The sequence below is a fragment of the Electrophorus electricus genome, chromosome 8, assembly GCF_041902795.1.
Source record: "Electrophorus electricus isolate QZ-2024a chromosome 8, ASM4190279v1, whole genome shotgun sequence".
Lineage (NCBI taxonomy): Eukaryota > Metazoa > Chordata > Actinopteri > Gymnotiformes > Gymnotidae > Electrophorus > Electrophorus electricus.
This window is the reverse complement of record NC_137504.1, coordinates 13725001-13742045: the sequence shown is the minus strand read 5'-3', so window position 1 is coordinate 13742045 and position 17045 is coordinate 13725001. Positions and strand designations below refer to the sequence as shown.

At 42.8% G+C, this 17045-nt stretch overlaps 2 protein-coding genes across 5 annotated transcripts in view; one reads left to right on the top strand and one right to left on the bottom strand.

The window, feature by feature from the left end:
* The window catches only part of LOC113585513 (glucocorticoid receptor), a 38596-nt gene extending 27643 nt beyond the window's left edge, over positions 1-10953 (top strand). The window contains exons 6-10 of one of the 2 annotated variants that reach the window (XM_027023038.3): positions 198-482; positions 1379-1523; positions 1862-1992; positions 6861-7018; positions 7197-10953. In XM_027023038.3, coding sequence (XP_026878839.2) covers positions 198-482; positions 1379-1523; positions 1862-1992; positions 6861-7018; positions 7197-7349 — 872 coding nt within the window. In that variant the 3' untranslated portion in view covers positions 7350-10953. The remainder of the gene's footprint in view (positions 1-197; positions 483-1378; positions 1524-1861; positions 1993-6860; positions 7019-7196) is intronic. The other variant, XM_081718654.1, reaches the window with a different exon arrangement.
* Positions 10954-12065: 1112 nt separating this feature from the next.
* The window catches only part of LOC113585514 (rho GTPase-activating protein 26), a 52309-nt gene continuing 47329 nt past the window's right edge, over positions 12066-17045 (bottom strand). Inside the window, exons 21-24 of one of the 3 annotated variants that reach the window (XM_035527036.2) lie at positions 15287-15322; positions 14433-14522; positions 14046-14137; positions 12066-13128 (exon numbers count right to left, since the gene is read on the bottom strand). In XM_035527036.2, the coding sequence (XP_035382929.1) occupies positions 13040-13128; positions 14046-14137; positions 14433-14522; positions 15287-15322 (307 nt within the window). In that variant the 3' untranslated portion in view covers positions 12066-13039. Of the gene's footprint in view, positions 13129-14045; positions 14138-14432; positions 14523-14545; positions 15059-15286; positions 15323-17045 lie in introns of those variants that run through there. The other 2 variants (XM_035527037.2, XM_081719187.1) reach the window with 2 other exon arrangements.

Sequence of the window (17045 nt, the reverse complement as noted above, 5' to 3'; positions counted from 1 at the left end):
CATTAAACTGAACTGGATTTGAAAAAAGATTATATGAAAGGCCGTGTTTTTTATGAGTATTTCATAGAAAATAGCAGCTCAGCAAGGCTGCCATTTTTGGCACTGTGCCATTTGCCTTAATGTCCTTAGTGTGCACAAAGGTCATCACTACTCTTTGAGTGTTGGCTGTTCTTGCATCCGCCCCATCCTGGTTTCAGCACGGAAAAACAAGAAGCTAATCCGGCTGAAGGGTCAGCAGCCGCCGGCCGCCTGTGCCTCTGTGTTGCCCCTGTCCGAGGAGCGGGCATGCACGCTGGTGCCCAAGTCTATGCCGCAGCTGATGCCCACCATGCTATCCCTACTCAAAGCCATCGAGCCCGAGATTGTCTACTCCGGCTATGACAGCACCCTCCCGGACACCTCCACCCGCCTCATGACCACCCTCAACAGGCTGGGTGGCCGCCAAGTCATCTCTGCCGTCAAGTGGGCCAAGGCTCTACCAGGTAAGGCCAGCACCCTGCTGGCTTCCAAAGGGCTGATTAAGATGAGAAAGCGCACACATGGTTAGCGAATAACCCCACCCCCCTTGCTCCGATTTTTACGTAAGAGCCACATGCTTCACCAGACACAGCCACAGAGAACGCCGGCACTTCAACTCTCGCCAGCCGTTGCAAACAGCCATTTCGTACATCATGCACTCATCCACTGGGACCCGGGCAAGGATGTTGTTGTTATAAACATTTCATGATTTTACTGTCCTATTTGGCGAGCCGTGCAACTCATTACGCAGACTGAACTGTTTCAGACCTGTTGCCAACTTTATGAAATAAAATGAAATTTGGCCAGGAAACAAGAATATTTTCAGTCTTTAGATGTTAATCATGAAGATTATTACCATGCAATTGCCCCCTCTTATCGGCAATAGCAGCATTCTGGCTGTTTGTTCCTGTCATGTCCATCTATTGAAAGCAGTGCCATTCAAACTCGGGTTGGGTGGGTGGGGATGGTCACTAGCCTGGGAGAGATGGTGGCTACACATGGACCACCTCCGCAGGGCGAGTCAGGTGAAGTTCCTGAGCTCTCCTCCAGACATCCCCTGCTGATGTGCTGAGGCTCATGTGCACCAAAGAAACCCATATGTGTGTCAGGCATTTTCCCACCGTGCCCTGCAGCGGGCCTGTGGGGAAGCCGGCAGGGTTATTCCTCTGATGACAGCTGAGTCATTCCCTTCTATTATGTCTCATCACATCTTCAAAGGAGAGTATGACGGCACGAGTGGGCCGACTTAATTCATCTCCAACACTTGTTTGTTAAAACCATTGATTTAGTGAAGGAGTGAAGCGTATTATAGCAGCAGAAGTGACATTTCCAGTGCGTGCGTGCGTGCGTGTATGTACAGGTTTCCGGAGCCTGCACCTGGATGACCAGATGACGCTGCTCCAGTGCTCCTGGCTCTTCCTCATGTCCTTCAGCCTGGGCTGGCGCTCCTACCAGCAGTGCAACGCAGGCATGCTCTGTTTCGCCCCCGACCTCGTCATTAATGAGTGAGCTCAGCACCTCTCAGTTGCTTTCATCATTTGTCTGTTGTCATTTACTTTTGAGGAAAAAGAAAAAGGGAGTCAAAATTGCAGCACCCCAGGCGACAAGGCAAGGCGGCCCCTTCCATGACCTCATGTCCCCTGTGCCATGTGAACTTCTGGCTGCCTCTTGGTCTGGTCCAACCCTGGCTTGTGTGCTGTCCAAAACGTGGCTCCATGGTGTCTGCCTCAGCGAGTGTCACTTCACTGAGAACATGAGTCAAAGGGCGGGTCCGCTCAGCGGATGAGAAACCGTGCCCGGGTGACCCGAACTGGGGCTAACCGTTGGTGGGCTGTCGTTTCAGGGAGCGCATGAAGTTGCCCTACATGGGTGAGCAGTGCAGGCAGATGCTGAAGATCGCCAACGAGCTGGTGAGGCTGCAGGTCTCCTACGACGAGTACCTCTGCATGAAAGTCCTTCTGCTCCTCAGCACAGGTGAGCACCCTTTACACCTTTTTCCTCTCCATTTTGTTTCGCAGGGTTTCGTTTTCCCCCTGTCGCCCGCGCTTTGGCCGCTCTGTTACAATCATGGCCTCTGCGGTAAGGTGGAAGTCTCATAGGTCTTTGTTGTGCCACTGGACTGCTCTCTGGGCTCGAGTACAGAGCATGCCTTACTTTCAGCAAGCTGCGTGTGCACAGATGGGCGAGGCTCATCTTCACTAAACGATGAAGACGGTGTCTTCATTGCACTTGGGTTCATTGCACTTGGGTTTTTTGTTTGCAGTCCTGATGGCTCAGGACTTGTAGGCACGACTATATTTGTTCATTATTTGAAAGGGAGCTAAGAGACCAGTCTTTAGTCTCTAGAGCGATAGCGTACTAGGTGGGGCTTCTTTATAACACTGATGAATTGAAAGCATCAGTCAGCAACTGGCGGGTAACTGTGGACACTAGACAATTAAAGTCAATGCAAAGGAAATTCAGAGATTTGTTTTTAAACACATTTGTACAAGTTGAAAAATAACTGCAGAAAGCATGAAAAGATGTGGAATTAAACTGTTTAGACCTGTTTAAACAGTTTCCAGGGCCTGGATCATGGCTCATATGGCTCGATGATACACTGGAGCCATGCATAGCATGACCCTCCCCCAAACATTGTAACATTATCTAAACTAGAGTCCCTAGTTATGAAATGTTATATTGCCTCTCAGTTTTGTTCCCTGAGTTTCTGCTGAGGCTGTACTGCTTGAAGGGCCTCCATAGCAACTGTGTTGTGCCCTTCTGTGGTAATGGCATTGCTCTTAATGCCCTGGACCTCTTTTGTGTGCAATCATATATGCAAGCACCGCAGACCACTCCTCCGGTGCCAGTAAGTCATCCCAAAATGACCAAACACAGATATCTATTGGGAAGGGCTTTTTAAAATGGAATAGCATGTCTTTAAGAATGACATGCTTGATTGATGTTGAAGCCAGTGATATGACTGTGTCTTCAGCTCTGTAACATGAAGAAGAAGAATAGAATTTTATTAGCAAGTGCCTTTCAGGATACCCAAGGACACTACATTATCAAAATGTAAGGGCTGATGTAAGTAAAATAAGACTCTTTAAGCATGAAAACAAAATGAAATTAAAAGAAAGGAACTAAAGTTTAAAAAGAGATCATGAATGGTTAGATCTAGAATAAATGTAAAATATTTAGTTAGGGTCTAAGTATGAGGGAAAGCAATCTGGAAGAGATGTTTTCAGTTGTTTTTTGAATGAGAAGCAGTAAGGTAAGGAGGTGCAGAGACCATGAAAGGATTTAAAAACCATAAGAAGGATTTTATACTGTATGTTGAAGTGGACATGAAGCCAGCGTAAGTGACCTAAAGTAGAAGTAACATGAACCTACCATCTGGTATGGGTCAGAAACCCTAGCAACTGAGTTCTGGACATACAGTAACTTCTTGAGTCCACAGGCAGGAGGGCTAAAGAGAACAGCATTGCTGTAGTTCATTCTGGATGTATGTGGGAGAGGGTGGTAGTGTTCTTGAGAGGGAAATGTGCAGTTTAATTGATGTTTTTGATGTGGCCCTAAAATAACAATTTGGAGTCAAAAATGTATTCCTAATGTAGGTGACAGAGGTCATAATAAAAGCTGGACAAGACAGCCAGGGTAGAATGTTCAATTTTATTCAGGGTAGCTGGGGATGCAATTAGTAAGACCTCAAATTTTTCAGTATTTTAATTTTAGAAAGTTCTTTAGCCATCCAGGTTTTAAGATCAGCCAAACACTTAATTGGAGCATCAGGCTGAGAGTCTGTCAGTGGATTTAGCATCTATGTAAAATTTGTGCATCATCCACAGAGCAGTGGAACTGGAGGCCATGCTCTCTAATAATATCACCAAGAAGTATTGATAGTAACAAATAAAAAGCCAAGAACTGATCCATGGAGCACACCATGGGAGAGGTGAAAAAGGATCAGACCTAAACTGACCAAGATATACAAGCTGCTGTCTGTCTGTATAATATGACCTAAACTGTGAAAGTACTGTTTCAGATGCCAATCAAGTCCTTAATTCAGCATAGTATTATGACAACGTCTAATGTAACAAAGAGGTCCAGGAGAACCCAGAGTCCGCTGCAATCAACAAATCATTACTAATCCTAACCAGAGATGTTTCTGTGCTGTGGTTAACTGAACCTGGACTGTTTAAATAGGTTGTTGGAAGGTAATTGATCTTTCAGCTGGGAGGCCACCACACACTCAAGCAACTTAGAAAAGCAAGGTTAGAAAGAAATAAATAAATCTTGAGGGCCAAGCCCTGGCTTCTTTAGAACTGGAGTGCCCATTTATATAGTAGCCCATTTTAGACTGGGCAGGACTGAGTCAGATATAAGAGAAGCATTGATGCCTTTAGTTATCAGATGGCAAAGAGAGAGAGAAAACAGGGTTTAACCAAGGGGGCAGACTTACAGTGATGCTTGAAAAGTTGTGAACCCTTTAGAGGTTTCTATATTTCTATATAAATATATAGATTTATTGCATAAATCTGACCTAAAACTTCAGGTTCTCACACAAGTCCTAGAAGTAGATAAAGAGAGACAAATCAAACAAATGAGACAAAAAATATTAGACTCTGTCATGTATTTATTGAAGAAAATGATCCAATATTACATATGTGAGTGACAAAAGTATGTGAACCTTTAGGATTATCAGATAAATTGAATATGAAAGGCACCGTTTTATTTAAAGAACAGGGATCTAGAAAGGTTTTTTTCACAACACATTTGTGGAAGTGTATTATGGTGTGAACAAAGGAGATTTTTGAGCACCTCAGAAGAAGAGTTGTTGATGCTCATCATGTTGGAAAAGGTTACAAAGCCATCTGTAAAGAGTTTGGACTCCACCTATTCACAGTCAAGACCGTCATTCTCCCCAGGAATGGTTGACCAACAAAGATCACGCCAAGAGCAAGCTATGTAGTAGTCCGCAAGGTCACAAAGGAAGCCAAGGTAACTGCTAGGCAAGTAAAGGCCTTTCTCACATTGGTTGAGGTTAATGTTCATGAATCCACTGGGGTGAAAGTTAAAAAAAAAAGCTGTTAACAAGAGGATATTTGGGTTAGCCATAGACATCTGGAGAATTTGGGTATCTACATAGACTGCTGGAGTTCAAGTTTGGTTTATTTGTCACGTACATAGTCATACACGGTATAACTCGCAGTGAAATGGTTTGAGAGTGCTCTGTTCAATCTGAGGGAGAAAAAAAACGGGTGCATAAGGGGGGGGAATACACACACACACACACACACACATATATATATATATAATATAACAATGTATGTACAATATATGTATAATATGTATATATACACAATGTATATATGGATATATGTGTATGTACACAATGTACAATTCCATTTTACAAATTTACAGATTTACAGTTACATGTTGGTGGTGGTCCCCACAGTTTCTCAGTTTCCCTGATTCAGGACCCGCATGGCCTGTGGGATGGGTGGGGTGCTTCACAATCCTCCCAGCCTTAGTCTGGCACCACTTGTAATAGATGACCTGCAGGTCAGGAAGTTCCGTATGAGTGATGCGCTCTGTTGAACGCACCACCCTCTGGAGTGCTTGTCTGTCCTGCTTGGTGCTGTTCCCAAACCAGACTGTGATGTTCCCCGTGAGGATGTTCTCGATAGTGCAGGTGTAGAAGTTCCGCAGTACCTTATAGTTGTAAATGGATATTATCCAGCTCATGATTGAAGAAAAAAAAAAAAAAGCAGAATAGTTTTTCCTAAACAAAAAAAAAAGCTTTTTAGCTCTCAAATTAGTTTGAGAGAAGCCCTCTGCTCGGCAAGCCTTTTACTGCTCAGTATTCTAGTAGATACCATTTGATGTTGAATAACAGACTTTTAATTGACATTTAAAGAATCGTTTTATGCCTTTCAGATTGCTCTAAAAATTAACCTTTAAAGAAAAAAAACAAGGCACTTAGGTGAGCTTTGATTGATTGATTGCTTTTTGAAGAAATGGAAATTGCATTCCCCCCACCCCCCCCCCCCAAAAAAAAAAAAAAAAAACCCCACTACCAAGCCATCCCTTCCCCCTTTGCATTATTGCTCTGGCAATGCTAAGGGCACGGCTGGGCTTCACATACCCTTCATCTCGCCAACACAGTTTTGTTTCCAGAGGGATTAGATGCCTAAATATTTTCTGTCCAGAGGCTTCAAAACAGGTCTTTAAAGTCATCCAGGACTCAACAGTCGAGCCACCTCTGGGTCAGACTTCACTTTTAACCAAGACTCCTCATCAGATAACGTCCGAGGAGAAAATGGCATGACGTTGGCATTGGCCTTGTCAGGCAGAGCCCAGAGTTAATCCCAGCATCCCTGAATTCCAAACCCACTCACCTGTGTTAGTAGGTCTCATCTCTGCTGCCATAGGAAACAGCACCAGCTTCAGAATGGTTGATGTTTCCTTTGGATTTGCATATATTCCAGTGATTAAGTAGGTGATCATGCAGGCAACATGTACAGGCTTTTACAGTTTTGGAAATGCTTTCACGTCAATAAAATGTGCAGTATAGCTACTTATTTGTAAATTACGTTGTGCTTATTAATGTACATAAATTCTATCATTCAAAATACTAAACATGCTGACCGCAAAATGATACAATTGAATATAGAAAGGAACTGAGTAATGAATGATGGAAATAAATATTATTTGGTTCTGCTTTTGACTTGTTTCTAATGTGTCTCTGTGATTTAACTTCATTTCCCTGTCATGAGTCTGATTTGAATTCATTCTGACATACTGACCGTGTGCAATTTGACTTCATTCTGACATTGACATGTGTGTGATTTTGTTCATCGCAGTACCAAAGGACGGCCTGAAGAGCCAGGCGGTGTTTGATGAAATTCGCATGACCTATATTAAGGAGCTGGGCAAAGCCATCGTGAAGCGGGACGAGAACTCCAGCCAGAACTGGCAGAGGTTCTACCAGCTCACCAAGCTTTTGGACTCCATGCAGGAGGTAAGCTTTTCTTTGTGCCTCGGAGCAGAAAACAGACGCACCAAGGCATGTCTATCCAATAGCAAGAGTAATGCCATATCCAACACCGCAGCCTGTCAGTTTTATAGCTGCCTGCTTGTTATATTGCCAGTCCGGGATGGGGAGTGAACTATGCTGAACCTTCATGTTTGTTCTGCAGATGGTGGAGGGGTTGCTGAATTTCTGCTTCTACACGTTCGTGAACAAGTCCCTGAGCGTGGAGTTCCCAGAGATGCTGGCCGAGATCATCAGCAACCAGCTGCCAAAGATCAAGGACGGCACCGTCAAGCCGCTCCTCTTTCACCAGAAATGACTGCCAATGATGCCGATGCCTTAACACTGCCATGAGCCCTACCCCCAGCCTGACAGCCATGCGCAACACAGAGCACGCCCGCTGCCCCGAGTACGCCCACCTGCCAGAGTAGGCCCTCAGTTATGAAGGACTGGGCGAATGAGACCATGCCTTTATTTGGTGTGTGTGTGGGTTTGTGGGTGTGGGGGTGTGTGTGTGTCGTTCACAGAGCATGGGGGAAAAAAATCTGAGAGACAGATGATGGGGAATGATTTTTGGCAGTGCTGAGAAAAAGATGAACACATTTTCAGCGCTTTACTGTCATGAACCCCAGCGAACCATTAACCTGGACTAGGCCAATTTTACAGATTTCAACAACAATGGAATATTTTCTATAGATTTTTTTCTATTGATTTCTTTGCATGTACACTGCTGCGTTATTTACAAAGGTATATCAGAAAAGGGAAAATGTGCCTTTAAAAAAAAAAAAAGGAAAAAAAAGCTATTTCTCTGTCCAGTGCAAGTAAATGGCATATCCGCTGTTTGTGTTCTTGTCTTGTGCCTGTCACGACCTTTCCACTTTCAAAGTCTTTCAAAGCCGCTGCATCGGTTTGCTAACCGTGGCAGCCCAGCAACGCTCAGAGGGGGACAGTGTCGAGAGGATCGCGGGGCTTTCATATCAGGTGCTTGCAAGACTGCTGCCCAACACACAGCCCACTGGAAACAAACAACACTTTCAGTTTGTATGTTGAGGTTTTGAATTGCCACGTGCTTTTCTAGAAGCAAAATTCATACCTCATTGTTTTTACAGACGGGCATTGTTTTTTTCGGTGGGCAAAAGAAAAAAAAACAAAACATCAGCATTAATCCTAGTACTAATCCTACAAGCTGGTTCCTTTCAGAAACAAGAAAGTAAAGTGAGATTTCTCCCTTTCGAAAAGCACACCGAAAATTGAAAACCTTTCTTTTATTGCTCATCATGTTGGCGACAGGCAACCGAAGCAAACCTGAAAAGGAAAAATATTCTTTGGGTGGAGTTCCCCCTTTACCCGGCACACAGCCACCGTTGATGACCTCAGATCGGCTGTCCTATCAGTACCCACCTGTCAGGAACCAGCCCTCAGGAGTGTATCCCGTAGTATTTAAAGAGGAGTGGGAATGATTGGGGGGAGGGGGGGGGGTTGCCAGGGGCAGGGAGCCACAGCTATATGCCACGGTACTGTCCTGTGGGATCTCCTGGGAAACACCTGTGGTGCCAGTGTGGAAAAGTACCAGTGGATGTGGTTTTTGACAGGGACAGAAATCTGTTTGATCTGAGAGACGAAGCAATTGCCATGCGTCCCTCACACAAGCCTTTAAGTGAGATCCGTTCATGACTTTCAGGACTGTGCACATTGATTCATGGCGCTTGAAAGTATTAGAGAACGCTTTTGTTCCTGCTTAGTGTGACTGGCATTTGTTTAAGTGCAAAGAAAAATTCCCTGTCCACAAAAGCACTAGATTAGGCTGTGTGTATGTCAAAAGACCACTTGGATTCTCTAAGGGAGGACCGATGCAGCTTGTGCGCATACAAATAATTTAAAAAGATTGTTTTCAAACTTCATAACATGTCTGTCTACCAATTTGTTTTTTAAGACCCTTTTAAAAGTGTTTTGGATGGAGTTCATTTAATAAATGCAAGTTCTTAAGCCTTAAGATAGGGTCACCAACCCAGCTATAAGACGTCTGACCGTTGGAGGGCATCGGTGACGGACTGTTCTCTGTATTCAGAAAATTGTGTTCTGCACTTTTGGCTCTAGCTGGTCCTCATCAGTGCTGTTTTGAGTGATTGTGCACATTGTATCTCCGTCGATGATTGGCCATGAGGGAGAGCTTTCTGATTGGCTGTTCAGTATAAATTTGACATCAAATGAGAATTTACACACAAACTGCATAAGGGTTTTTTATGTCACATTATAGCTTGATCTGTAGAGGCAATGTGCTAGGCTAACATTTTATTTTGCTACAGGGAAAATGTCTAGTGAACAGATGGAGCATTTTTCATTACCTTGTTACCATATGCAATTTTATGGCAGGGAGGCGCTCGAGAAGAGATGGGAGTCACTCAGAACTCACCTATAATCATTTTAAGAAGCCTGCAACATCGGGAAGCAGCAGTTTTTCTTTTGAGTTCTCTTTTGCGCAGGCGCAGAATGTACATGTATGTCATTTGTTGTGTTCAAGTGTAAATACCCACAAGTGACGTGGGCAACAGTGTGCTGACAGAAGTCGATCATCAGTCACTCGCAGTTGCTATCAGTTATTCACTGTCAGGTTGGTGTTTCCCTGTGTCCTTTTCACATTTGGACCAGTGGGTTAACTGCAAGTTCACAGTTTAAAAAAAAAAAAGGGGGGAGGGGGGGAACAAAACAGTGTTTACACTGTTCACTATCTTCGCACGATCTCACTTCTTTCCCTCAGGGTTATGTCGACGAAGGGTAATGTGTTTTGGATTTCCTTTCACATACACAGCAATGTTCCCAAGGCCCGAGCCACTGTGTCACACAGTCATTCTAGCCCCCTTCATTCGTCCTAGAAGAAACATACTTTTGCTATATAGCATGATTTGAAGCATATGCCTTCCTAGCAAATAGACTGAAAAGAATGATTTGTGCAGATTGGTTTTGAATGGGCAAAATCATCAATGGGTTTTGTAAGTAGTGTCTTTGTTTTGTACTATTAATTCACAGTAGGCCTTGAAGGGAGACAGTGAGCCATAAGAGGTGTTTGAATTCAGGAATACTTATCCAACAGCCACTCTAGAAAACTGAATTGTCTGGAATCCTTCACTAATTTAAATATTACAATTCTATTTCATATTTGAATCGCTTTACTACAGAAAATTGTATTGCGTGACACTTTTATCATTTTTGTTTGTATTTTGTAAACAAAAAAATTGCACATTTACTTTTTAAAAACTTGTTATAATGGTTGACTTGTAAATGTATATGTAAATGTAAATTCTATAAATCAATAGGAAAGTCAAGAGAGATCACTGTTTTTAAAAAACCACAGGTTGGGATTTAAAGTACAGAGGGACAAGGGACTGGAATAACTCATTTTGTATAGTGCAAAAGAATGACCAAAGCAAAGTGGATAATTAAACAAAACTGGTGTTTCTGAAGCAGTTACATTTTACAGTAGCACTTATCCCAAGTCTAGAATGTATTGTTTGCTCTCCTTTTCTATTTCTTTTGTAAAGTTCTAGGAATTTGGCCTAATGTGTACTGCTGTGAAAATCAAGTTACTTCAAAAGAAAAAAAAAAGTGTGGGAGGACGTGTGATAAAACTGTGTGAAGAGAATCTACCAGAGCTCGGGAATTTGCACTACCCTAATACTGGTCTAAGAAAGCCTGTTTTGTACAAAATCCATGCAAATGTTATCTTTAAAGATTAAGGGCCGATTATGTTTCACTTGTATATGGCTTATATTCAAGTCTGTTTTGTTTGTATTTCATTTATGTAAATGTAATCCAGCGTAAAGAATAATGTCTATTTGTTTTAAAGAAAAAATAGTTTTGTATTACACTTAAGTAGTCAATGTCGATCTTTACACCTATTTGATTAAATGTTCTACACAAAGTCATTTTGTGTGGGAGGGCAGTCTTTCTTCTATTGTGTTTGCCATGTGTGGGATTAGTATGTGACCTTTTCTGACCCAATTTTCTCATGTCTACACGGGTAGAATTACAGAAAAGGCTAGATCCTTTCTTTCCATTGGTCAGGCTGCAGTTAGGTCACCGCTTGTCTTTTTTTAAAAGCCACATTTTCATAAAAACCATTGACATCATCGAAACTAACAGATTTATAGAACTTTCTTGCATATAATTCTGAATTTGTGTAAGTTATTGCTTAAAGGTTTATTAATCAAAGTAAAGGCTAAATTGTTGGCTCAGGAGAAGGTTTGGAGTTGCGTATCAGTATAATCAGGATGGTGTGATGTTCTCAATGTCCTACATTTTGTGCTATATCAGGTGCACTCTGTGAATTAATTACTACGTGATTACTATGTGCTTTGTGTGTGTTGTGATGCCACCTGTTTGGCTCAATTCCCTGATTTCAGAAACCAAGAACTGAGTGCAGTCTGGTGGTTTCCATGCGCTCCAGACATCACGGTGCCTCTGCTGAACCACACCATATTTTCTCACTGCTACTGGTAGTCATGGTCGTTGGAGTCCCTTGATGGTGCACAAGGGCTCGACACCGCAGAGTGGCATAATGTGCCCACAGTACAATCTTTGAGAAGAATTAATTCTAGGCAAAAATGCATGAAACGACAAACTACAGGAGATGATCTCTGTAGGAAGAACTAGGATGGACTTGCACTGCCACCCTGATAGGCCTCCTGAAGGAAACCTCCTGTGTGTAAGCACTAAATCACTCATGACTGCGTAAAGTTTTCACTGCTGCTGTTCTTAACCTACTCTACTCGGTGAGACCAGCATGCTGGGAAAACCATGGAGAACCGACCTCACTCGCATGGTTTTCCCTTGGAAGCTCTGCAGAGGTTTGCAATGCCATCATTGCTGAAACATCCTAATTTGGTTTGGTCTCTGCCAAAAGCCCCTGAGGTGTATTAGCACACCCTTTAACATTGTGCTGCACAGCCACAAAGAATGTGTAAAGCTTCGCTAGTGAGCAAATCCCTGTGCCAAACAGAAAGATTAAGTGACCATAAATAAACAAATACACCATCTCTTAGAATTTCATCATAAACCTTTAATGACCTGAAGATCCTCATCCAGATTCATCATTTAATATTCAAAGCAATTGAAAGCTCCAAAAACTTTATAGCTTTTTTTTTTTTTTAATGTAAAAAGCAAGTGCGAGGCCAAAAGACAATTAAGTTAGTAAGGCAGAGTACAAAATATAAATTTTTACATAAAAATTTGACCTTATCAGCTATTCTCAATTATTTACAATGTTGATACACTCCAGGAGAGCACAGACCTCAACTGAGAGGATGTATCATAAATAATTGTGGCATATATACCACTACAGAGTTTGATTCACATTAAGAATTATTTTAAATTTTACCTTATTTACATACTTGCTCAGAGGGGGAGGAGGTTTCTTAAATACAAGAGCATGCACATTCAAGAACCCTAAAGGTGGTCTTTCCACGGTTAGCATGTTTCTCTTGGTAGCTCTAAATATAGGAAGATGTGATAGATGGAAGGTGGGACATTTCACAAGCTCCACCTTCTTAGGAACACTGAGCATAGGTCACCCAGCCTCCAGCGGTGGGCCAAGGCAGGCAAACGGCAAGTGCACACACTCACTGTGTTCCTGCAGGAGGAGACCAGCAAAAAAAAAAAAAAGGAAAGCAAAGAACAGGTTTAGGTCCCCCTGGAAAGCGATCAGCTGCTTGACTGTGGGAGTGGCTCCCGATATATGAGACTAGGTGTATATACATCAACCACTTTCTCTCCTTGAATTTGACTTTTGAGGATGCTTTACAGCATGACATTGCATTCTGGGAGGCACAGAATAATGAAGTGTTGTGGGGAACAGCCAAGAATTCTGGCCATCAATCATATGCACACAAACACAAACATTTGATCTTTGCTCTGAATTTTAGATTCACAGCCGTCTCGAAACCCGCGGTTGCCTCCCACCAACTCTCATCAGACCTCTCCTGACTCGGTGGCAGTTCATATTTCAGTTGAGAGCTACATAAATTCCACATAGTTCTCGGGTATTAACCCCGTTCGCCCGTCCAGTGTGCCCTCCAACCAGCCTGGTTCTCTTGATGGATGAACTGGGTGGGGGTTAGAGAAGAGGATGGTCAAATACACACAGTACATCGTTATGGATTACAACAAAATTTTTATTTCCTCTATTTTCACCTCATCTGAATAATATAAAAATGAAAATAACTCATGCTTGGTAACTGCCCTTTGTGATGCTGGTCATTTTTATTAAATAATTACATACTTTATTGGCATTTCTAATTATTCTGTTTGCATCACTTTGTGTCTCTTGCCCAGGAGGGCATTGGGAATTGAGTTTTCTGCGTGCCTCAAATGTAGCCTGAATAACGGCAAGACAAGTTGGCTTCTGCGCCTTTGTTTTTTGCACAGCAGCCTTGCGTCTAAGCACCGGTGCTCGGGATCACCAATTAGCGGAATGCAAACTGCATGATGCTGATTGCTCCAAGCTTCTAATCCTAGTCTAGTCCGCTGCAACATCTGCAAACGAGCCCTGGAGATCTGTCGCCGCTCGCACTCTATCAGCACGGAGGAGGAGCTTTGATCATCCAACTTTTGCCTCCACATCAAACGCATCCATGAAGACTGTGTGTGTGGGGCTCACCTACCGATATGGTGACGAGCTGTGATAACAGCGTTCATTGCATAACGGTGCACCAGAGCTAATCACGTGTGCTGGCGGTTTCCTTGACTTTAAGCACCCAGCAGGCTTTATGACACACCAATCACCCTTGCTGCTTGGTGACTTCCATTATCTGGCTAAATTTAAGGGCCATAAAGCTCAGAACCCATATGCCATCTTGGCCAACCACGCAGGCAGGTTGAGGTGGACATATCAAGGCAGGGGCCTGATGGATAACATACTGGTATGGCTTTTATTAAAGACCAGTAGGCCCCGGGAATGTGTAATCGACTAGCGGAGCAGGGAGTTTTGCAGGGTGGAAGATTGCGCCAGACGGGAACTCACCATTCTCGAATATCGTCCCCGCGAAGAAAGAGAGCTCTGAGTCATGTTCAGCCTTGCAGGCGTACAGTGCCCGGGCTTTCTGTGGCGCAGGGCTGGGAGGGAGAGAGGGGGGGAGGAAATCACCTCTGATTGAACGGCTCAGGGCTCGGAAAGAGACCCGAGTGGCCCAAGTTCCTCTTTTTCCGCCATTGAAAAACATGGTGATTTACAATTTTCTAATAAAAAAGGAACTCTCCCCTTTAGGAAACTACTAGGTGCTTGAGAATAGAAACAAAGGTGCCACAAAAGGTTTGGTTTTAGCGCATGGCGCCACAGATGTTAAGGTGCCCCAAAGCAGCATGGAAAAGGCAGAAAGGGGACGAGGGTGGCAGACGTGGCTGGACACACCTGAGAGGAGGAGACTCGCCGGAGGAGGTGGGCTGGGGGCTGGAGGGGGCAGAGAACATCGGCCAGGAAGGGGAGCGGGGCGAGGTGGGGCTGTTATTCATTCGCATTCACACATGCACACACACACACACACACACACACACACACACACACACACACACACACACACACACACACACACACACACACACACACGGAGTGAGTGGTGAACAGATATACAGGTTAATAGAAGCTGCTAAGAGACAGATGTTTCACTTTGTTAGACTTGTATTATGGGTATGTGTCAAATAAAGTACATGTACACCGAGGTGATAACAGTGCTAATGAGATGGAAAGAGTTTTAGTGTTAATATGAGAATATTAGCAATCCAGGCAAGTTGTTCTGACCAGGCAATGAGCTATAAAATAATAAATATCCAGAGTCCAGAGTAATATGCAATGCAAAAAGTGCTTACAATAATGAATAATTATCTTTCCTTAAATGTTATTTAAACCTTTTTTAAGTGTGATTTAGTGATGACTGATTAATTAGTGTACTTATCTCAACAAGAAGTCATTTAACCAGTTACATCTAAATCTCGTTCTGCTCCAATATGCAACCGTTAGCGTTGAGGGTTTCTAAGTCACTGTAATATAAAGTCTTGAAGTCATGAACACTTTGACAATTAGCTGGTCTTTTGCAAGATATTTCTCATAATATTTAAAATGAAAACTTGTTAAGAATTTTACAGAATTTTACTCATGATCGTGCTAGACAATAACAGCCAGGAAACTCAACACTGTACCCTCAGGTAGTCTAAGGTAACAGCATATCACAAGTGCTACTATCAGATTACAATACCACTCAGTCTTACCTTGCTGAGATACTGCCACAGCCTTTCGGATTTGGACTGGAATACAAAAGAAAGGAAAATGGGTCTTTGGTTTATTTCTCCTGTGTAATGCAATTTGCAGTGTCGAAGAAAACACAATAGGTCATATGTGGGTGGGTGTATGTGTGTTCTACTTTTTTACTATCTCTCTCTCTCTCTCTCTCTCTCTCTCTCTCTTCTGAAGACATTTAGCAAAAAATGACCTCCCACATGCTTCCACAAGGCATGGAATAAAATCTAATTTCTTATAGAAACTGTAAGATACTGCTAATACAGTGATATCGTGTTTCCTAGTAGTTCTTCGCTGTTATTTCTATCTTGTGGTAAGACCTGATAAAGGACAGAATGTGTCTGATCGACTGATCACCCATGCCTGTCGTGTGATAGTGATTCCCCAGAAATGCATAATATGGAAAGTTTGTAGATTCCTGGAAAGGCGCAGCATACCTTCAGGTTTGAGCATTCTCGTGAGTAATCCGCTCAATCTCCACCCAAGTATGTCACTGAACTATTATTTATGCCTTAACTCTAAGATATGGTGCAGTGCTATGCCCTGTTACCTATTTAAATAAATTTTAGCGTATAATCCTCCATTTAATTAAAATAAAATACCAACATATATATATATATATATATATATATATATATATATATATATATATATAGAGAGAAAGAGAGAGAGAGAGAGAGAGAGAGAGAGAGAGAATTTAACTATTTTTCTCACAGAATCCAGGTGCCTAGATGCTAATGCCATCTTTTCACACCTAGCCTTTCACCTGACTTGAAGCATCCTATCCTCTACAGCACTTCCTTCTACCTAGCAGCTGGTACACTGACAAACACCCACTCCAAGGTCGTGCACACAGTGCAGACAGAGCAATGGCACTTGACATTTTTTTAAAAATGTAAATGTAAATGTAAGGCTTTCCGTTCTAATTCTCTCTCGTTCTTAAGCAGCCCACAGACAACAAAGTCTTCCTTTGTTCCATGATTTCCTGCGTGCCGTTACTAAGAACATGGAACGCCACTGACAGGAGGGGATGTCAAATGAATCCTACATCTGCCTTTTCACATACTCATCCACTTATGTGCTCAATCATGCTAACAGACTCGCCGTTTAAATATGGCATTTAGGGATATTCATATCAATGGGGCAGTTACTCCACACTTGCACACGATCAGGCAGAGTCCTTATGTAAAGGACATGGGGTAATGGAGTTTGTGGCCAAGGTGGCGTCGCATACAATCACTTCCTCTCCTGAACCGATGATCATTCATTCAGAGGTTGCCATGGGAACGACCTGACCTAACTTGGGTAGATAAAGTAACATGTAATTCATAGCTCTGGTTCCCTAGCTCAATAATAGGTTACATTTGATCTATTATTTGACATTTTCAATTCCCAACAATTACCGCAAAGACAAATTCATAGCTTGACACGCTAATTCCGTGTCCTACTGTTAGTCCAAATTACTCCAGTAATTTCTATTCATGGCATACTTCCATTAACTAAAGAGCAGTCTTTGTGGAATCAATGCTCTGCACAAATGCGGACCTAATGGCAACCAAACGTGACCTCTTTATTTTTACTGACTTGGGGTCCATCATGTCATCTTGGATAACGGCCTAAACACTCTTGCACGTTCACCCTGAGCAGCAGGTGTGAAGCCTGTACTTCTCCCCAGCACTGAGTGAACTAATGGGAGGGTTTCTCAGCTGATGGCTTGGTGGCACGGCTCGG